At 39.9% G+C, this 22,873-nt stretch overlaps 1 protein-coding gene across 1 annotated transcript in view; it reads left to right on the forward strand.

Moving 5' to 3' along the window:
- LOC102304823 (cGMP-inhibited 3',5'-cyclic phosphodiesterase A) overlaps positions 1-22,873 on the forward strand; it is a 63,142-nt gene that overhangs the window by 31,475 nt on the left and 8,794 nt on the right. The window contains exons 2-13 of the mRNA XM_005915927.3: positions 8,948-9,193; positions 12,355-12,500; positions 12,574-12,689; positions 12,807-13,050; positions 13,291-13,367; positions 14,051-14,247; positions 16,222-16,359; positions 16,608-16,719; positions 17,598-17,705; positions 18,318-18,517; positions 19,514-19,717; positions 20,415-20,576. Of these exons, the coding sequence (XP_005915989.1) occupies positions 8,948-9,193; positions 12,355-12,500; positions 12,574-12,689; positions 12,807-13,050; positions 13,291-13,367; positions 14,051-14,247; positions 16,222-16,359; positions 16,608-16,719; positions 17,598-17,705; positions 18,318-18,517; positions 19,514-19,717; positions 20,415-20,576 (1,950 nt within the window). The remainder of the gene's footprint in view (positions 1-8,947; positions 9,194-12,354; positions 12,501-12,573; positions 12,690-12,806; positions 13,051-13,290; positions 13,368-14,050; positions 14,248-16,221; positions 16,360-16,607; positions 16,720-17,597; positions 17,706-18,317; positions 18,518-19,513; positions 19,718-20,414; positions 20,577-22,873) is intronic.

Raw genomic sequence — 22,873 nt, forward strand, 5'->3', positions numbered from 1 at the left:
CTTATGAAGCAGCAGCAGCGGAAAGGAGACGAGAGAGTGCGAGGAAGTGTTTGTGGGCTACATTGTTGAAATGTCAGTTGCTTTGGATTGAGACTCTTATGTGTCACTTACTGTGACATTTGAATTAAGGTTTAAGGAAGTGAGGACAGCATAAAGCTGTTGACTTCTCCAGGAATCTTGTTGCAAATATCACGAGTGAGTGGCTCTCTTCGAGCTGAACGTTAATGATGCAGAGGAGGCACTCAGCTAGTACCATGGGGCGCCACCAGGACAATCTTCTTAAACAGGTCCAGTATTGGTTTGATTCACTCTTGGCATAGGCTGCTTGTTCTCTATGCTTTGTGTGTGTGTGTGTGTGTGTGTGTATGAGTGTGTGCGCTCGTGCATACACATGTGTACAAGCCATTTTATCAGTAATGATGAGATGGTTTAAATAGGACAACTTGAAGCAATGTCTAAATTAAGCTTCTTGATAGAGCCTAGTTTTTAGGTCACAGAGTCTGGCGTTCATAAGAAGGAGAGTGAAGCCTCTACTGAGAGATTCACTGTCACTGTTGTTCTTAGGTGAAGTAGTGCTGGGGAGAAGCAGTTTTATCCGACTCCAGCACAATGGTTTGTGTAGTTTATCCACCTTTAATCCAAACACTCTTTAATCAATATCTGCTGATCTGTGTTTGTATTTCAGTTCTGCCGAGTATGAGCAGGAGCTAAAGGAGCATTTATTGCAGAGATACAATTTTGCAAAGAAATGTAGCCTCTGGAGCATTAACAATCTTCAACTGCTCCCCTTCCAAAATATATACCATCCATTATTAAACAATCAATTGATTTACTTAAGGATTAACTGTTGGTCCAGCGATGAAATCCTGTAACTGTTTGTAAATCTTTAATAGTCCTCTTGGCGATTACAGAATTCAGAATATGAACTTGGCCGCTGGCAAGCCGTGTTAAATATCACTACTCCTGAATTAGTTCATAAATCTGAGAGGAATGAGTTTTTTTTTCATATTTTATTCTTTTATTTACTTCATATACAGGGAAAAAAAACATTTGTCAGCTCTCCACTGTAGTGCTGTATTTACAGTTGTTGTAGATGAGACTGTGGAGGAGCTCAGCTGGTCTGCTAGGGTGAGCTGTTCTCTTTTTCACTTGATTGGCCATGGCCTGCCTGTGGCCATAGCTTCTCTCTTTCTATGTGCCTATCACTCTCTTTCTCCCGTTCTCTCTTTCCATCCCTCTTTTTTGCTTAACTCTCTCTCTCTCTGCTCTCACCATCTGCCTTTATGCCTGATCTGCCTGCATATTTTCTAACTGTCTCTCAGGAGAGGGCTGGGGGATGGGGGTAGAGAGGAGAGAAAACTGTTATAGTGGGAAGTGGTGGATATGGGAAACCTGAGGAAAAATCCTTTGTGTATCATCTTCATTTGTGTGGAAAGAGTTTGAAACTTGTATTTGACTTGAATGTATATTCCCATGGTTACAAAATCACTTGACATATTATTAGGTACACTGTGGTAGTACCAGTTTGGACTCATTTTGCATTGAGAACTGACCTAATTCTTTATAGCTCAGATTCAACAAGGTGCTGGAAAGAGATTTTGCTCTATATCTGGACACACATGCACACGCATGCACACACACACACACACACACACACACACACACACACACACTGACCCTGCTTCAAGGTAAGGGTTATGGGTATGCTCTTCTGCATACCTTGGTTGTAGTGAGCGGATGTTTCAGTTACCGTTGCCTTCCTATCAGTCATTTTCCTCTGACCTCTTGGCATTTTCACCCAGAGAAATGCCTCTCACTGGATATTATTTCTTTTTCTGGCCATTTTCTGTAAACTCTAAACTAAACTAAAGATCGCTGAGCGGTAAAAATCCCAGCAGATCAACAGTTTCTGAAAGATTCAGACCAGCCTACCCAGACCAACAATCACGCCACCATCAAAGTCACTTAAACCACCTTTCTTTTCCTTTCTAATGTTTGGTTTGAACTTAATTGGTCTTTAGTTTTAATTGCTGCCATGTGATTGGCTGCTCAGATATTTGCATGAACCAGCAGTTGAACAGTGTCATAAAGCGGTCCCTGAGTGTATATTTACAGTATATACATAAACTATGAACCCTTTGAGGTCAGGACTTAAAATCACACCAAAAATAAAAGGTAAAAATGTTTTCTTTGGAATTTTTTGAGCACTGTGGTGTTTTTCCTTTTTGACCACATTCTATGTGTGTCAGTTCAAATGCAATGGAGAGTGGTTTAACCTTTAAACACTGATGATGCAGTTTGACAAGTAAACCAAATGAGGATCTCTGTGGTTTCATAGGAGCCTGGCATACACAGATCTCTTTTTATTTCTCTGTGTACATCACCAGAGTCCAGTCGATTTGTATTCTGTTACAGTGAACTCAGTTTGAGAAGGTTTTATGACCCATGTTTCTATGTGCACTACATGCTGTCTTGGTCTGATCCCAAGGCAGGTTCTTGTACATGCATACCTCTGTGTTTGTGTGTGTCTTTATGCACATCTTCATGTGTCCACTGTTGATTTACTCATTGACCATTGCTCCCCCAGTTGTAGCCTGTGGCCCTTCATACTGGGAGAAATCCATAAACTCCTTCCTCACCTTTACACCAACATGTTTCAAAACAGATCTCTGTAGCATCCATCAGCTCAAATTCTTTTGCGTGATGTACTGAATGTACTAGCAAATGCACAGACATAAAATTAGATTTTCTAATCTAAATTCATTGCAAGACAATAAATTAATCTAGGAAGTTAAATATCAGAGAATAACATTGCCATAAAACAGCTACATCATGTCTCCGTGTCTGGGTGGGTATCTACAGGTGCACACAAATTGCTGGTTCTACTATGTCACTCCCTCTGTGACAGTAGCTCAACAACTCTATTACTGCCAGGTAAGAGGTGAATGTCACAATAGCAGGATGTCATAAAGCTCTGGAGTGGTCTAATGGGTTTTGTTCAGGTTGAGGTAACACATGCACACTACCGCGCACACGCATGTACAGACACATGCTCTTCCAGTAAACTATCACCTACGTCCTTGTTGCATTTACTCATCACAACTCCTGATGTGTTTGAAGAGCTAATAGATTTTGTTTAAAGAAGCAAATTTTGAGAATCAGCTGTCACTTAGTTGGAATATGGAGGGGTGCCTCTCCTGTTGCTGTCTCATCTTGATCTTTTTTTCCTCTGGACCAAAAAAGAATTGAATTAATAAAAATCCTCAAGCGGGTCACTCACGAGCCCGAGATATAAAAATAACACTTTAAAGTCCAACCAAAGTGAAAAAGTTTGGCAGGGATACAAGCAAAGTGGCAAAAGCAGAGGTTGCTGCCAGTTGTCAAGCCTCGCAGCCTCAGGGGGCAGGCAGATGGGAAGGCTTATGGATGGAGTGATCATGTGAGCTAAATTAGCTTCATGTGCTGCCACAGTGAGGAAAGAAAGATACAGAAGGAGAGGGGGTGGGGGTATAGTGGAAAATATTGTTCTTTGATTTGCCTACATTAGTAGTGATCTAGTTTTTAATAACCATGAGTCACTGTTTTATTTTCAGTATTCTCCTAATTCTAGTAAATCTATTATTATTATTATTATTATTATTATTATTATTATTATTATTATTATTGTTGTTGTTGTTGTTATTATACTGTGCAAAAGTTTTAGGCAGCTGTGGGAAAAATTCTGTAAACAAAGAATGCTTACAGAAATATAAATGATTGTTTACTGGCCCCAAATGTATTCTGCAGCAAGACAACCACCCCAAACATAAAGCCAAAGTCATTAAGAACTATCTTCAGCATACAGAAGAACAAGAAGTACTGGAAGTGATGGTATGACCCCCACAGAGCCCTGATCTCAACATCATCAAGTGTGTCTGGGATTGCATGAAGAGACAGAAGGATATGAGGAAGCCTACATCCACAGAAGGTCTGTGGTTAGTTCTCCAAGATGTTTGGAAAAACTTACCAGCCAAGTTCCTTCAAAAACTGTGTGCAAGTGTCCCTAGAAGAATGGATGCTGTTTTGAAGTCAAAGGGTGGTCACACCAAATATTGATTTGATTTAGATTTCTCTTTTGTTCATTCACAGCATTTTGTTGATTGACTTGATTAACACTTCCATTTTTATGCGTTCTTTGTGTACAGCATTTCCTCACTTGCCTAAAACCTTTGCACAGTAATGTATATTTATTGCACCTGCAGACGTTATTGGCCATGGAAACCTGTGCCACACACTTTTTGTGCTGATGTTAATGTCAGATAAAGTTTGGAACTCTATTAATACTACTCTGCTACTCTATTACTGCTTTAGCAAAGCACTAGTGACTTTTACTCTCTCTGAGTCTCAGGACTTGCTAACCCTGCTCTGTTACTTTGTGTGGTCTGCTACTTTTAAATTGCTGTGGTTCCCAAACCCTTGCAATAACACCACTTACAGTTGATAGCTAGGAGGCATGAAACTTAACAAATTGCAGCTCTGGCATCCTATTAAGGGCCACAGTTAAATCAGTGAGTTTTTTTGAAATAGCCCATTCCCAGACTGCATGACCAGGTTCTAGTTTATACACTTGTGGCAAACACAATAGCTTAAAAAGTTTGGAATGAATTCTGACAAAACCTTGTAGAGGTTTAACTGGCTAACATCTACAGACATCCACAGATGACAGTACGATGGTAGGTCATTATTATTTGTTTTATATATAATACAAAAACTACCAGGACTGAAATGAATAGCAACAGATTTTGTTCTATAACTTTAACATTATCCTACTCATGTAATTTAATCAACAACAAAAGTTGGGTCCTTGGTATTAAAATATAGCATAAGTGTAGGAAATAAAAGAAAAGGTAGTCTTCCACACTTGACCTGAACTTTCAGGTCTTAGATCAATTTCTAAAAGTGCTCTGGATATCAAAACTCAGTACTACAACACACAGGCTGGTGGTTTAGGGACAAAATATGAGAGAGTTTGAATCAAAAGTAAAAAATATGCAACACTTTGTTACATATTAGTATTTGACAATTTCAAGTATTAAAAGCTGGAAAAGTTTTTCTGTTTTAAATCCTATATAGAGACCCTCTGTTCCCATATCACCAAACCCCAAACCAAAAATCTGCAAAAATAACTTAAGTATTTAAAAAATGACAAAAAAAGAGCAATATACATCCTCAACCGGACCAAAATATAAAACAGTTATTTGTGAATTATGAAACACTACTAGGTCTATGTCTCTCTGTTCTAATTGCCTTTTAGTAAATGATTTAATAATTGATCCACATATTGATTCATTCTGCCTTACAGAGGCCTGGTTACAACAGGATGATTATGTTAGTTAAATGAATCAACACTCCTGAGTTATACCAATGTCAGAATCCTCGAAGTACAGGCCGAGGAGGAGGAGTAGCAGCAGCAATCTTCCACTCCAGCTTATTAATCAACCATAGACACAGAAAGAGTTTTAATTCATTTAAAAGCCAAAGACTTGGCCTTGTACACCATATACCATAATTAGAAAATGGCAAAAAATAGTTTGGTCCCACATTCGCTGTTGTGATTGGTGTGGGGGTAGGGATAGGCTTGGGGCGTCGGGGGATTCCCCAGGAGCGTCTTCCTTGGGGATGGCCTGGTCATGGCCTGTTAAGGGCTCTTAGGTGATGGTTTCCTCGTGGCTGCGTGCAGCGGGGATAGGGGAGGGTCTGTGCTGACGGACATGGGTTACTGACCTGGTAGCCTGGCTGCCCCTAGGTGGGTCCGGGGTGGGCATGGGGTTCTGGGGGTGCTCCGTCTCCGGGCCGGGACCCTGGCTGGGCCTTGGGAGCTTGTGTCCTGGTTGGTGTGTCACCGGGGTTGTGGGCGGGTGGGCATATGGGGGCTCAGCCCTGGTGCGGGTTGCCACCGGTGCATCACGCCACCTGAGGGTCTCTTTAACTGATGGGAGAGGCTGTTACATCTTTGCAGGAGGTCTCCTCTCTCCAGGAACTCACTCTGCAGGTGGGGGAGAGATATAAGAGAGGTGGAGGAAGAACTCAGCCTGGGTGTCTATTGTCTTGTGTAGTCTGGGAGATGAGTGGATGATGGGGTGGGTGCAGTTTTCTCTGTGGTGGGGTTGGATGGGCTGCCCCGGGCTCTGTGGGGCCGGGCGGCGCTGCTGACCTGGGCCCCGGTCCGGATGGGCCTGGGCCCCCTTGCCCTGGTAGGTTCCAGAGTGTGGGGGTGCCTACTGGGGTCAGCAGGGGAGCTAGCCCCCAGGGAGGGGCCTCTGTCCCCTTCTGGCTGCCTGTGCCACAATTTTATCTCACAACTTAGACATTCACATTACTCACACTCTCATAACACATACATATAGGACTTTGGGGGTGGGCACGCTACACGGCATCCAGAAGACCGTCAGGGTGTACGACCTCACCTCTGGCGCCGTTGCCCACCTCTCAATTTTAAATACACGTAGACATTGAGGGCTATCGGGAGGGGCTATGCGCTTACCTGCTGCTCTCTGGCAGGTAGCTCCATGCCCTCCTGGGTTTTAAATGCACCTTAGAACACACATGCATCAACACTACATATGAGCGGGGGAGGGAGGTTTGGAGTCTTCTCTACACCCCCTTCTCTGCCTTGCTGGAGCGGGGGGGCTGGGAGGAGGAGTTGGCCGTCCGATTGGGGTCTGGAATGTGGGGCCTCCCTGCTGCTGCTTCTCTCCACCCCAGGGAGGAGGGTAACACTACCTGGGTCTGGGTGCAGTTTCCCCCTCTAGGGGCAAGGGTACCTAGACCTGGGGTATAGAGTACGCTTGGGGAGTGTGATTGTGTGTACAGTGTCTATTTATGTCTGTCTCCACGTTGGGTGAGTGCTGAGTATTTGCATATAAGAGCATGAGGGTGGGAATGGATGTTGTATCTGTGTGTGCCTGTTTGTCTGTGTCTATATGTCAGGTCAGGTATCAGACGCCACCTCTCTAGGGACTATCATCCACTGATCCACTAAATCAGTTTCTATCTGATTTCTGGCACTATATAAATAAAACTGAATTGAAGTGATCTTTTTGAAATCACAATAGAATAGCATTTTATTTAGACAGAGACATTAAATAATAATATTTAATATCAAATCTTAGTTTGGGGAACTGATCACTGAAAGCATCAAAGTTTTACTTTTTCAGCCCTATTATTTAAGATTTTAAATTTATAAAAATCTTTAAGATTTTTATCTTTTGCTTTTTTATCGAAAGGAGACATGTCCAAAAAAAAAAAAAAAAAAAAAAAAAAAAGACCAGTAGCTAAACAGAAAAGGTACTGATCCTTCACAGGTTCAAAAGCATTATTTTATGGCACAGATCATGTAAGCTTCAGTGAGAGTCACATACTCTGATCACTGTTCTACGATCATTTAAAAGTAGAATGGGAGGCAGAGCCTTCAGTTTTCAGGCCCCTCTTCTGTGGAACCAGCTTCCAGTTTGGATTCGGGAGACAGACACTATCTCTACTTTCAAGATTAGGCTTAAAACTTTCCTTTTTGCTAAAGCATATAGTTAGGGCTGGACCAGGTGACCCTGAATCCTCCCTTAGTTATGCTGCAATAGATGTAGGCTGCCGGGGGATTCCCATGATGCATTGAGTTTTTCCTTTCCAGTCACCTTTCTCACTCACTATGTGATTAATAGACCTCTCTGCATTGAATCATATCTGTTATTAACCTCTGTCTCTCTTCCACAGCATGTCTTTATCCTGTCTTCCTTCTCTCACCCCAACCGGTCGCAGCAGATGGCCGCCCCTCCCTGAGCCTGGTTCTGCCGGAGGTTTCTTCCTGTTAAAAGGGAGTTTTTCCTTCCCACTGTCGCCAAAGTGCTTGCTCATAGGGGGTCATATGATTGTTGGGTTTTTCTCTGTATCTATGAAGCGCCTTGAGGCGACTTTTGTTGTGATTTGGCGCTATATAAATAAAATTGAATTGAATTGAATTGAATCTTTTACACTATATAGTCTATTTCCCTTAAGCCATTCACTGACAAAAAATAAGCATCTTCTTTGGGAACTAGTCTTCTTAATCTTTTGATCTTTAATTGTTGCCTTGCATCGTTTAATTGTGGCATTAATCAAAAAAGCTATTTATTTTAACTTTTCACTTAATTAAGCACAGCAAGATTGGTGAATTCTCTCAAATGTCAGTTCTTTTTTCTCAGGCACAGACTGTCTTTATCTTTCTCAAGGCTCACTTTATTGCAGACACTGCATTTTGCATGCAGAGAATATGTACATGTAGAAACTGCCTTGTGTGTGTGGGCGTGTGTGTGTGTGTGTGTGTGGGTGTGTGTGTGTGTGTGTGTGTGTGTGTGTGTGTGTGTGTGTGTGTGCGTGCGTGGGGTAACATGTTTGGTTGTGTGATGGAAACTGGTATAAACTAAAGAGAAGCTGATTAACCGATGTTGACATTAATGGTGGAATCCATGAGTGAAACAACACGTGGCCTACCTCTGACACAGATGAGCCTTTGGGGTTTATCAATCAGTATGTTGAATCAATAATAGCTAAATATAGAACAAAAGGTGGAGGGGTAGGAGGAGTGGGGCTTGTTAGTCAGTTTTCAGGATTTTGACCACTCTCATTACTTATTATTAACCTGCTGTAACCATATAGTACAATCGTAGGCTAAAGGCAATTGTTTCATCTTATTTATTTGCTTTATTATATTTATGCTTTATGCTCAAAACACACACACATATACACACAGACAATGGTTGCGCTGCTGTGCAACCACAGTATACAGACATTTTTCCATTCTCTTTTAGATAAAAAACTTTAGTATGCATCAGTGTGTAAAGACTTTTTAAATCCACAACATGACTGTATTACACAAGAAAAAATGAACAATGGATTATTAATTATTCACCTTTTCTCTCATTTTGTCTTCTAGTCATCGGGCACCAGTGTGGTGGTGGACATCGCAGTGATGGGTGAGGCTCATGGTTTGATCTCAGACCTGCTGGCAGACCCATTGTTGCCCCCTAACACCTGCAGCTCTCTGAAGGCTGTCAGCAATCTCCTCAGCACCCAGATCAACCTCCAGCCACTCCACCGACCTCGCATCCCTGCAGACACCCACACCTGCTCTGACTCTGAAGATGGGCCAGAAAAAACAGAGAGACTCGCTATTCCAAAGGTTATTGCTTGTCTTTCTAGAAAAGTTGAGTTTGTTCAGTTCTGGTTGTTTTGTGGAATTTTACTTACAGCTAAAAACAAAGTTTTGTCTGGTCTTCCAAAAGGAGAAGAAGAATCACTACTATTCAGTGTAAGATTTACAGTTATTGTAGATACAGATGTTTAACTGTTTAGTGTGCTAGGTAAAGCAGATAAACGTGAATAGAAAAATCAGTGCCAGTGCAAATTGTAGACACAGTTCTAAACCATAAATGTTAAAAGTAGGCTCAGTGGCTCACCCAGTAGTTTTTAGGCTACTGTTTTGAACACTTGTGTTTGTCCTGTTGCCGTCTTGTTTTTCTGCTTTTTATTTTAACTGTGACAATGCTTGGATAAAATATAAAAATATGTATTCCCCAAAGGTTGGTAAAAACTTCCTTTTTTACTTTAGTCGCATATTTATATTTTTTACAGATTTGTCTACAAACACTGCTCTCCAAGCTGTGAAACGTGCAAGCTAGAAATGGAGACATGTTTTTGAAACAGGCTGCAGAGCTGAGCTATAACTGTTTACTTTGAAGGCAAAGCTTGTTCATTTCTAATTTGCGTCACATATTTTCAAGTTTTGCATACCACTTGGTTAATAATTTGCAGGTTTTTGTAGACAAACATGAATAATGACAGGCAACCATGGCAACCTGCTAGCAACAAAACCAATCAGGGAGCAGTTTGTGGTGCAGCACCTTATTGCAACCAGTTTTACCAAGCAACAGCCAGAAAACTTTGGGAAACACATTTTTCCCTCGCTCAAAATAAATTTCTCCTCAAATTTTTTTTTTACATGAGCTCAGAATAGTGGCACAAAAATAACGCCATACCAAACAAGTAAAGGAGGATCTAACAAGGAAAGATACATGCCCAGCATTATATCAATCACAAGACATCCTCCCCCCCCCAATCTAAAAAAAGATCAATGGCTTTATTATCTATATTGTGAATATAATTCACAAAACTAACACTGAAACATGTGACTGATATCATAAACTTATCCAGAAAATGAGTAGTAAGGGCATAAGGAATAGCTCAAGTTAGAAAGAGAGTATTTTTTTCATATAAATCTTTTTACAACAAGAGGACTCATCTGCTGTCTGTTAGAAATAATGTAGGTTCAAGGCACTTCGCATCGGCTTTACTGTTCAGATTCGTAGACAGATTCATCCTTTATGTATTCTTTGTTTGTTTTAATTTCAAGGTTAAGAACCCCACTCAAAGTTTATGCAGAAAGATGAAGAAGTAAAAGGTTTTCATTGCTATATACTAGTGATGCTATTGATTGTACCTAAGCAGTGATGATCAGCAGATCACCCTAACCTTAAAGGTTCATGATTGCCCATGAATAACCAATGAATAGAGGGACATACAAAAAATGAAAACTGGCATTACTATTGTTATGCCAGACTTATTATACTTCCCTCTATTATATTGAGTGAGTAAAGTAAAAAGTATTAATAATGTGCTCATAAAAACACAAAAATATTTAATTATATATAAGCTATGTTTTTTTAGTTGTATTGTTGTACACACACACACACACACACACACACACACATACAGGTATTTACCAGGTATGTCTCTTTTGGCACATATCAGCGATCTTTTCCATTTCCTCCCTCACTGCTAGCCTGGTGGGGGCCTCTAAGATAACTAACAATGACGCAAATTCTTCCAGGGGGCTTTTTAATGTTTTACAAGGCCAGTGCTTCAAAATGTATGAAGGCACTTAACGTGAGCAAGGAAACTAAATAAAGTGTGTGATGCAATGCAGGACAGCCTACCAGGAAAGTGACTAGCAGCTTTAACAATGCCTGAGTGCACTCAAATGCCTGAGCCATGTAGTGGAACTCAATGAGATGCTGCCTCATTTTGGCTCACTGGGGATTTGTGAGACTGCATGTGGCAGTGGGTAATGTAGGTGATTCAACTCACTTGCACTGGCCTGTTGTATGGCTCTGAACTAAGGACAGAAATAGCAGTTACATAAAGGTAATCAGTACTATTGGTGACTGAGCTACAACTAAGCTTTGACCTTGCTCAGCGAGACAGCAAAACCCTGTTTTTTTCTTAAAAGTATGGGTACAATTTGTAGGTTTTGCTTGTAGTTCCTATTGAAAGTGTATCATTTGGCTGTTTATGTTATCAAGCTGCTACTGTTCAGGATATTTTTCTAATATTTAGCAACTTCCAGCTTCTGAACTAGCTCGTGTTAAACAAATTTTCTCTTTATATTACTCCTAGCAAACTTTGAAAATGGTTACATTTTTACAAAGTTACTATACGATTTTATAAGATTGGCTCATAACTTATTTTTTATGCAGTGAAACCAATTTTCAAGTTTTTTTGTCACTTTTTCAAGCTACATTATTGTTGCATGAAGATGTTTCAGATATGCCCTTTAAAGTGGAATACCCCATAGTAATAATAAAATTTACAATAGAAAAAGCGCCAACAGCCATTCTCTCTCAGCCCACCCTTTTCTCTTTTACTCGCCTCCTCAGTCATTCGTTCACACTCTGCTTGAGATCTTTGAATAGATTAAGTGCCACAGAGCAGAGTGAGCATGTGTGTATGTGAGGTTATCTGCTTGAGTGGATGCAAGTTTATTTTAGAAGAACATCAAATGTGATCCTCTGCTGCCCTCTATATTCTGCTGTAAATGTGTTTGTGTGCTCCCTTCAGAAAAATATGAGCTCATTAACTGCTCATGGATTTACAGAGAAATGTCTAACACTGGGTTGATTAACACCATGGGGACGTGGTGCATGTCTCCCTTCTACTCTCTTTCACAACTGTCAAGTGTGCTCAGGGTGACCCTGCTTTCATCTGTATCTGTGGCCTCCACCTACAAAGCCGTTCCCTTTTTTGGGGTTGCCTCTCCGGTGCACCGTTGTCACTTTCATTTGCACCAAAGTGGGTGAAATTGATTCACAGTGGTTTATGCTTCCTAACTGAAGGCAGTGATATCTCTGAAGTTTGACTGATTTTGACCACTGTGACGAAGAAGCATTCTCGTCATCATTTTTAAGCTGCGTTTTATTTAAAAAATCCCTTTACTTTTTAGAATTTCATAATGTTGCCTTAGCTACTTACCATTAGGTAACATCTACATGTTCATCTGTATTTCAGCGTCTCAGGCGGAGTCTTCCCCCAGGATTACTTAGGAGAATTTCATCAACTTGGACCACAACCACATCAGCTACAGGGCTGCCTACCATCGAGCCAGGCCCTGTACGCAGAGACCGCTCAGCCAGCAACAAACACACTACAGAAAGGTAACGCGTCTTACTCAGAAGGTTTAACATTACTGTAATTTCTTTATCTGACTTTTCTCCTCCAATAAACCAGTGATTTTTGGAACAACTCAGTGATGATGACCATCTCAAAGAGTCGCTCCATGTCTGCCTCCTGTGCTGCCTCTGTCACATCCAACCACCTGTACAGCAAACCACTGGGAAGACCAGGTGTGTGTCTGTGAATCTATTTTACTGCAGAGTGTAGAACATTTCAGTTATTTTGGGTAAAAACAAAACAAACAAACAAAAAAAGCGAGTATTGATTTACAATGCAATCTTTTTCAGGTTTCCCTCCCTCCAACATATCACCTCTGGGCTCTCCTTGCTCATCTCCTCCTGTCCAGGGCACTCCTGCCTCCAGCCCTACGATAAAAATATGTTCAGTGCAGCTTCCTGAGCCGGCTGGGCCACTAACAGAGCTAGTACCTGGCTCTGTGGCCCCCAAAAGCCACCACAGAACCTTAACTCACAGCCAGAGCGCTCCGAGCTCCACCACCACTCACTGGCGGCCTCCATCACTCTGCGGCAGGTAATTTACACGCTATCACATACTAAATCAGTTATTTACTTACAATATATAGAGCGATTCTGACCGCAGAAAATTTGATTGTACAATTTATGTGTCATCTGCGTGTGAGTGGGGGAAATTAGTCACTTCATTAGTTTGCTCTGAGAGGAAAGCAACATCCAAATTACCAGATGAGAGAGATCAATTAGGATGGACCGGTGTGTATACTCTGAATGCTTGTGTCTCTCTGCTCTCCGTTAGCTGTGGCAGGCCGTACAACAATCGACTAAACAACGGGGTAGAGTCTGAAGACAAAGGAGACAGAATACCCCACCCAGGTAATCAAGTAAAAAAATACATATTTTTCTGTTTATTCCAGATACAAATTAGAGCACAACTGATATTTCAGCAGATATCAGTTGTTTGTCAATCTACTGGTGTCGGTATTTACAGCAGCCAATAAATGTAAATTGAAAAAGTAAAGAAGAAACAACAGAAACACCCTTCAGTTATATACAGTTGCATAGTTTACGACATTCAAGCAGAATGTAAACAAAAAATCCACCACTCGTTATGGCAATAAAAGAGTTTGTTTTTGACACAAATTTTAGTAAGGACTCATAAATTTGTTTGTTTCATGTGTCTGAAACAAAAACATATCGGCTTACATATCGAGGTCTTTTAAGGTCTCGACCTTAAAATAATCTTATATAAGGCAGGATCTAAATCAAGGGCGCTTCACCTAGGACAGCTGAAGTTTTGGACATTTGGATTTTGATTATGTTTTCATGGAGTCATTATAAAAAAAAGGTCTTATAGTTAACATTAACATAGGTATAACTCCAGTTTTTAGTTAAACAGAAACATCTTTGTGTTTTAGTGATAATGTATTCTCAACAGAAGAAACACGTCTGTGTTCACTTCTAATGTGTTTAGTCCTTTTTAATGTGTCAAATCCAATGTGGCCATAAGTACTAGTGTGATTAAAGCTACCTTTCTAAATCGTGTCATCTTTTTCCAGATGAACGCGCAGTAGCGTCATCAGACTATGATAGCACGTACGACAGCACCTATGAGACCAACCACAGTGACAGCAGCGACTTTGCACAGAATGAAGAGGAAGCAGAGGGAGGCAAGAAGCCTCCTGAAGCAAGGGAAGGTTGCAGGGAGTATCCGAATGACGGCATTGTTCTTCACCCTGTCCTGCTCTCTTCAGAGGTAGACAATCAGACCTCACTTAATGTCCTTCCCCCCAAATAATTTCATTAAGAAGGAATAATTGAATCGACAATAAGAGCAGCACTACATCATTTGCGAATTATGTGAAACCATCTTATGATGTCATGAGCTAGCTATCCTCTATTAAGCAGCAACTATCTTTGAAAGTTACTTTAAAAAAGCTGGTTTTGCTTTAACAATATAAGTCAATGAGGCATAACATTACGGTCACCTGTCTAATATTGTGTTGTTCCACCTTTTGCTAGCAAAACAGGCTTGACCGATGGTGTGCTCTGGTATCTGGCAACAAGATGTTAGCAACAGATTCTTTAAGTCCTGTAAGTTGCCAGGTGGGGCCTCGCAACATCCTACAAATGTTCGACTGGATTGAGATCTGGGGAATTTGGAGGCCAAGTCAACACTTCAAACTTGTTGTGCTCCTCAAACCATTAATGAACCATTTTTGTTTTGTGGAATGATGCATTATCCTGCTAAAATAGGCCAGAGCCATCAGGGAATACCGTTTCCATGAAATGGTGTACATGGTCTGCAGCAGTGCTTAAGTAGGGAACATGGATTTCAGTATCCTGGTGCCAGGTGTTCCAAAGTAAGCACCAGGCATTGATTTACAAAGAAAACATGACTCATCAGACCTTCTTCCATTGCTCTGTGGTCCAGTTTTGATGTTGTTGGAACTTTCAGCAGTGGACACTCTGACTGGTCTACAGCGATGCAGCCCATACGCAACAAATTGCAGTGAAATGTGTATTTCGAAGCCCTGCGACAGACTGGCGACCTGTCCAGGGTGTACCCCGCCTTTCGCCCTATGACAGCTGGGATAGGCTCCAGCGCCCCCCGCGACCCTGAAAAGGATAAGCGGAAGCGAATGGATGGATGGATGTGTATTTCGAAACCAACATCAGCATTTTGAGTTACAGCAGCTCATCTGTTGGATCAGACCACACGGGCCAGCTTTCACTCCCCACATGCATCAATGAACATTGCCCGCCGATGACCCTGTTGCTTGTTCACAGCTGTTGCTTCCTTGTATCACTTTTAATAGATACTGACCACTGCAGACTGGGAGCACCCCACAAGTGTCATAGGTAGGACCCAAACGTGGGCCTCACGGAGCACAACGTGAAAACTCAAAAACAGGTTTATTGCTTTGAAAACTTAACCAAAACATGAGGCAGGAACAAACCATCTAAACTGGGAAAAACATGAGCAGGAAGAAACACACTTATCTGACTGATGTGACGGGGGAAGCAAAACTGAACATCATACACACAAGAATGAAAAGAACTAAATAAAACAGGAAGTAAAAACACTGAGACCACAACTAAGACATGTGAACTTGACAGAGCGATTGGAGAATAAACACACAGAGACATGACTGACTGGGGGGATGAAGAAAGGGAACAAAAACATGATAACTAAACACTGACTTACCTAATAAGGAACACAGACTGGAAACAAAGGGAAACTAACATAATCAAACAAGAAACTATGAACCACAAATAGACATAATGAAACTCAGAGGCACTAGGAAAAAATGAATAAATAGAAGACTATGAAGCTCCAAACCAAAACTCATCTTAACCAGAACGAACCAAAAACCCTATAGAACAGTGAGAACTATAATACAAAGATAATGAAAAACAATGAGAAAAAAGACAAAAGTCTGGGTCGACGAACCAAGGATCATGACATCAAGAGCTGCAGTTTTGGAGATGCCCTGACCCGGTCTTGTAGCCAACACAAGTTCAGTGTTATTCTCTTCACCTGTCAGTGGTCATAATGTTATGCCCGATTGCTGTATGTCTACAGAGTGCATTAAGTAAACCAATATTCCTACTGTTGTGTCACTGTGATGACTGAAATTTTTAAGTCCTAAAGGTTATTTTACCGTACGTCCAAATATTTCTTTCACCACCCTGAACTTCTCTTTGTTCACTTACCTTTGCCTGACAGGACAAGCCAAACTTGGCCCCAGAGACTCTGTTAATGCCAGGGCTGGAGCCTCTAATGAGTCAGCTTAACAATTGGAACTTTCCCATTTTTAGTCTTGTGGAGAAGACTCACGGCAAGACGGGCTGCATCCTCAGCCAGGTAAATACTCCGTTAGTGAGGAAATGTTGCAACTTTAATGAAAACAAATAATCATTAATTCAATAAACAGGAACTCATATTGTTGAGATTACATTTACAGTAGGCTTATGTAATTAGCAGCTTAACTGGATAAAGATGTTAGCTTGTTAATGCAGGTGGTGGAAAAATGAATTGATTTCTAATATGCATGATTTGATATCCAGGTGATTCACTGTAGTGTGTGTTTTCCTCGTGGTGGCATCTCCCAGGTTTCTTATAGGCTGTTTGAGGACACAGATCTGTTCGAGACCTTCAGGATTCCTGTGCGAGAGTTCATGAACTACTTCCATGCTTTGGAAAATGGATACAGGGACATCCCTTGTAAGTAGAAGGATCACATATTTAAGAAAAAAACAAAAAATGATCCATCATTACCTTTTGCTGCCACAAGGTGGATGTGTTGCTCATGAAATAAACTTTTAATAGCGCGTCTATTTTTCCTGCCTGCTGTTTACTGTGCAAATACATACTGAAAATGTGATGACATGAGCTTGAATTTATAGTGTGACAGATTAGATTATTTGAAGGAATATATTGTAAAATAGCTCCTAATCAAATACAAATAGATTTTAGCCTTTCTCTCAAAGCCTCCACAGGGTACATCAAGAGGGAATATTTTTACATGTTTGGGAATACTATGGATAAAGCCTACTTAGAGGCATCAATATCCATCTCATACATATGTGACGTTAATCAAACTATATCAGTCTTGTTGTCTATTTGTGACCCAGATTTTAAGCCATTGTTTGAATTGGCAGATTTACTCATAGCACTTCATTCATTATGCGAAAGACTGTGACCCAACATGTTTACAAGTTGTGTTCTTATTAAAAAACCTTCCAGTGAAACTTAATTAATCAAATCAATCAATTAATAAGTGTTTATTTTATATGGATTTTTATGTTACATCTCCATGTCTTCCATGGATTGTAACATTATTTTTCTGTAAAAACGAGAGAAGTCGCTTCATCAGCCATGCACTGATGCAGTAGTAATCCATAGTATACAGTATACTTATATGTATACCAACTTTACATATTATATCGCCAATATATTTTAAAAGGACACTGCTTGCATTGAGGCCCAATGAGGTGACTACCGTGATTGAGGGTATTTAAAACTAGTCAAGCTGGGACTTTTCCACTACACTCTTACCACCCACACTGTTGTGAATCAGCACTTCATTTTACTCTCCTCAGATCACAACCGGATCCATGCCACAGACGTGCTGCATGCTGTCTGGTACCTCACCACTCAGCCTGTGCCAGGACTGCCCACCCTGCTGACTGAGAACGGAGTACACACTGGTGCGCTGTCTCCTACACATACATTAATCTTCCTGATATTTCATGCAAAAAAAAAAATCACAATTTTAATTCCAGTCTGCCAGACTCTAGCAAGCCTGTTTCCACGTTGGTGTAAATCTTAAAGCTTAAGACACTCATAACTGTACCTAGACTGTACAGGACAGATATTCAGTCAGAGGATCAAAGTTCATAGATTGAAAATTAAGCTGACAATTTTGTTATTTATGCATTAATAACTTCTGTCACGAGGGACCAAGCTGAATAATTAGGACATACATTTAGTCGTTCTCATGGGTCCTGAACCAGAGCTAATGCTCACAACTTAACTAGATGTTGTCCTCAATTTTTATTCATGCTTGTTTACACGTTTTGGACGGCATCACAAGTGCAGTGTGATAGCAAAATTACCCAGATATTCCCATATTTATTTTTATTGAAAGTAATTTTTTAAAATAATTTTTTCCTCCTGTTTGGTCAATGGCAAGATACTAAAAGTTAGTGATAATGCTGGCATGTCCTGCAGAATGAAGTAGACTTGCAGGCAACATTTGAGAGGAGTGATCAGAGGTCAGAGTCACTGATAGTTTGCCTGTGTTGTCTCTTTGGATGTAGACTCACAGAACGGCATTACACCTGGTGCCACAGGATTCCTGGTGTCCAAAATGAACCCTGTGCTGCAGGAAGGCTATGGCTGCTTGGCTGGTCTTATCCCTGCCCTGGAGCTCATGGCCCTTTATGTAGCTGCTGCCATGCATGACTATGACCACCCTGGAAGAACCAATGCCTTTCTAGTAGCTACCAGTGCACCACAGGTAAATAAATACAGGAAAATGTTTGTGACCTGGAAGGCTTGAGGGAGGAGCCGTAGTGAGGGAGGAGCCGTAATGATGGCTCGATAGTGATGAATAAGACTGACGGATGGGAAAGTTCATTTACTGGGAAGCTAAAACTGGGAATGGAGTTGTGAAATGTCATCAATAAGGTCGCCCTGAGCGTTGTCCACATCAAGTTGTTGTGTGGATATTCATTAACCAAGTCCCTTCAGCAACTATACTGATCTTAGAATACTAACTGACTGAATTATTAGTTATGTGATAGTAATTAATGTTTTAAGGTAGATAAGCTCACAAAACTGAATGTCAGTAAGACGTCTTTTCATTAAGTTTATGTTTATGAAATGCTCCAGAGAGATGATAGGCAGCATATTACCAGTATTTATTTATTATGAGCAGTGTAAACCTTTATAACGGTTCAGATGTAATTATAATGAGATAAGAAGTAATGTAAGCTGTCACATTAACTGCGCTTTGAGCTAAAATCTGCTTGTTTTGCTTATAATTAATATGAATGAAGCCGCTTATCCTGTTATCAAATGTTGTTACAAATGTTGTTACAAGAGCGTAAATGGTGTGAATATAAACGTACATAATGCTCAGACATGAGTACTGTTGTTAAAGGGCTTTAAATGAACCAAATACAAACATCAACATACAGCCAAAAGCAGATTAAGTCGTTAGTCTAAGCAGTTTACAGTTGAGACTGAGGCAATGCAGATACTGCAGGTTTTAGGCAACATTATGGTAAAAAAGAAAGCCAGAATTAGCATCAACAAAAAAATGGATTCTTGTCAAAGTTTTGATTCATGTATGAGTTATTTTTATTTTTAGATTTTGGTGTACCAAATCCTACCTTAAAACCTAACATGTAATATTAAACATGGTTTAGTAAGCGACTCATTACTAAACTGGGAAGATTCATTCATTGACAGATATGAAATATTAATTTAAGTTTTTCCTTCTCCATTTTAGGCTCTTCTTTACAACGACAGGTCAGTCTTGGAAAACCATCACGCAGCTGCAGCTTGGAACCTCTTTATGTCTCGATCTGAGTATAACTTCCTGGTTAACCTTGAACACGTTGAGTTCAAGCGCTTCCGCTTCCTAGTCATTGAAGCTATCCTGGCCACTGACCTCAAAAAGCACTTTGACTTCCTCGCAGAGTTTAATGCCAAGGTAAATCAAATAAGCTACATAAACAGTATAAAACATGACCATCCATCATTCGTCTGTAATTACAATGCTGTTACTGACTCGACTTGATATTTGAATGCAAACTATGATGTGATGTTTAGAATCCCCATTTAACAGTTCAAATTTCTAAATGTTGCCAATACAAACAAGACGCAGAATTTAAAGCACAGTTTCAACGATAAACATTTTAACGAGACATTTTATGAAACTTTGACCTTATCTGACCTTGAAGAAGAGCTCAGAGGTCAAACGTGACACATTGTAAATCCTTAAATGGTACTTTCTATATATTGACAATACACGTTTTCCACCAACAACTTATTAAATTTTACCTTGAAGACCTTTATAATCCAAATTCTAATGGATTGTTAACGTCACAATAATCTACACGCCTACAAAGTTTTATTAGAAATCATTCAAAAATTTTGAGCTATCACGTATATGGACAGAAAGAGTGATACACACATGCAAACACTACCAAAATCATAACCTCCTTGAAAGAGATAATAAACATTTACTGCAGGCTCTTTTAATTTTTTTTCTGTAAAGGTCTCTTTCTGAAGTAACAGAGAATGTCTTTTTTTCACATTGTCTTAAATGCAAGGTCTATAAACCTTTCTACAACTAATCTATAAGCTCTGTTTTTGTTTTTGACAAAAACATCTTTCTAATTCCTTAGGTAGGGGATGAAGGAGTGTCTTGTATTGATTGGACCAATGAGAATGATCGATTGCTAGTGTGCCAGATGTGCATCAAGCTCGCTGATGTCAACGGGCCACTGAAGTGTAAGGAGCTGCACCTACAATGGACAGAGGGGATCGTCAATGAGTTCTATGAACAGGTATGTTCATGAAAATGTCTCCAATATATTCAGAGCGCAGTTTTGTTAAGTGTTCCCTTAAAAATAACTGCTTTCTAAATGTTCAGCATTTCACATAAAACTAACAAAACACAAAAAACACAAGAATCATTTCAAAAAGAATTCTACCAAAATATTCTTTCTTTAACTCTACACTTGCCCAAATCTTTAAATTTAAACAAAAAAAAAAACTACTTAATAAAATCAACCATTTATTACTTATATATCAGTAATGGTTTAACATAATAAAACTCTACCTAAAAGCCAGTGTGATCAGACTGGATATTTTGCTAAAGCCTAACTTGTGTGCCAAAGTACAAGGAATTGCCAGATGCCACAAACCAAATAGTTATACAAAAAACTTTGAAATACAGGAAGTGCTGTGATGCACAGGAGCGCCTCTAGTAGTGTTTTCACTGTCATCATTTGTAAATAAACCAAAGTCCTGTTAGGAGTGGCTGTTGCAGAACGTTTATTAGATCATTAATGAGAGATATGAGGTCATTTTTCTGTAATCGATTACTAACATAGTTTATGTATGATAAATATCTCAGTATTATTTCAATATTTCAGTCACATGAAAAATTATAAAGCTATGACAAGTTAAAACTATTTTACATTCAGGGATTAGGAGTTATTAATTGTAATTCAAGCTAACTTTCTGTACAAAAACAATACTTATTGTGTTTGATATCACTGTTTTACTAACGAATCCTGTCAATATAAACCAAAATCTTGTGAGAGTTAACCAAAAATGTTCTCGTCTACAGCCTTATCAGTGATAAACACAATGTGATTTTCAGTGAAGGAAAATCCAAACACAGAACATTCACAGGAGTCAGTCAACATGACAAATAAATCCAGTGGGCAAAAAAGAGTAAAGAAAAAAAATCTAAAAACAGAGGTCAGAGTTCACACAGAAGAAAACAAGGCAAGACAGAAAACACAACAAACACTAAGAATTCCCGGAAACCTTCCAGATTCCTAATTTCTTTCTAAGTACATTCTTCATTCCTTTCTTTGAATCCTCTTAACGTCTTAGGCCCTTCTGCCAGACATGTGAGTAGAGGAGGCGAGTAAGAGCCACGGGGAGTCAGTCAAGGAAACAGGCATTTAACTAAATGAGACATCCTGGCTTTGGAGTCGGATTTTTAAAACAATGTCAAGTAAATATGATGTTTGGCATGGCGGCATCCTAAATTGTTTTGGTACAGACCAACTACTGCTGTGTTTCATTATTTCAGAAGTCATTCAAGCATAACAGTGTGCTTCACAACTTTATTATTGAGGCCATCTTTCAAATAAATTGACAGTGTGTCAAGATATCATACCTTTTTCTTTTATCAAACAAATACACGAGTAGTGAACTGAACAGTTCCTAAAATAACTTATTTGTAGATCCCTCCTCCCAACGTGGTTTGTGTATTTCAGCAGTTTAGCACAGAGGTAACAACACTTCCACACAAAGGATACACCTGTTGATCCTTCATTACATCTGCTCTGACAAGCTTTCTGTCTCCTCAATCCTCTGTCCTTCAAATTCATTTTAGGAACTGAGACAGTCATGTAATGAGATTGCTGTCCAGGTCACAGGCAGGGGGACGGAAAAGACGAGAAAAGAGGAAAAGTCTCTTGACTACACAAAGTAGCAAGACAATGAGGCAGGGAATAAAGGAAACTGGGAGAGTGACATTACAGAGGTGACAGGAAATAGGAAATAAAAGCTAAGAAACAGACACAATGAACTAAACCTTTAAAAACTTCCAGTATGCATGAAAGGCATTTCATTTCTTGCCCCTAGAACATTTCTCTAAGGTATAAATGTGTAGCCACATGTTCCCTCTGACAATAACTGAATATTGAAAACATTTACCTATTAGCTCATGTATTTATTACAGCCGCTGTAGATGGATGCCTGGCAACAAATCCTGCTATAAACTCACAAGACCATAAAGATAACAAGCAAGGATTTTGTAGACAGCATAGCACTAATTTGAAAACTTTATTTATTTCTCAGCGGTACCCACAATATAAATTCCTCTCAAATCAGGTCTTTATGTTAGACATACAGGCTGGGACAGAAGCTTGTTATCACAAGGTTGCTTTGACAGCCACCAAACTTAGCATCAGAATGTGTATTATCTATTTAATCCTTTTTAATGAAGGGAAAACTCAGAGAAAGGATATCAAACCAGTGTTCAGCAGCGAGAAACCTCTAATCTGAACATTGCTGATTCCCGAGGAAAGCGACATGCCTCTCATGTCTGCTGCTTAGCATT

Source organism: Haplochromis burtoni, unplaced genomic scaffold (genome assembly GCF_018398535.1).
Source record: "Haplochromis burtoni strain Fernald_Lab_line unplaced genomic scaffold, NCSU_Asbu1 Contig_15, whole genome shotgun sequence".
Classification (NCBI taxonomy): Eukaryota; Metazoa; Chordata; class Actinopteri; order Cichliformes; family Cichlidae; genus Haplochromis; species Haplochromis burtoni.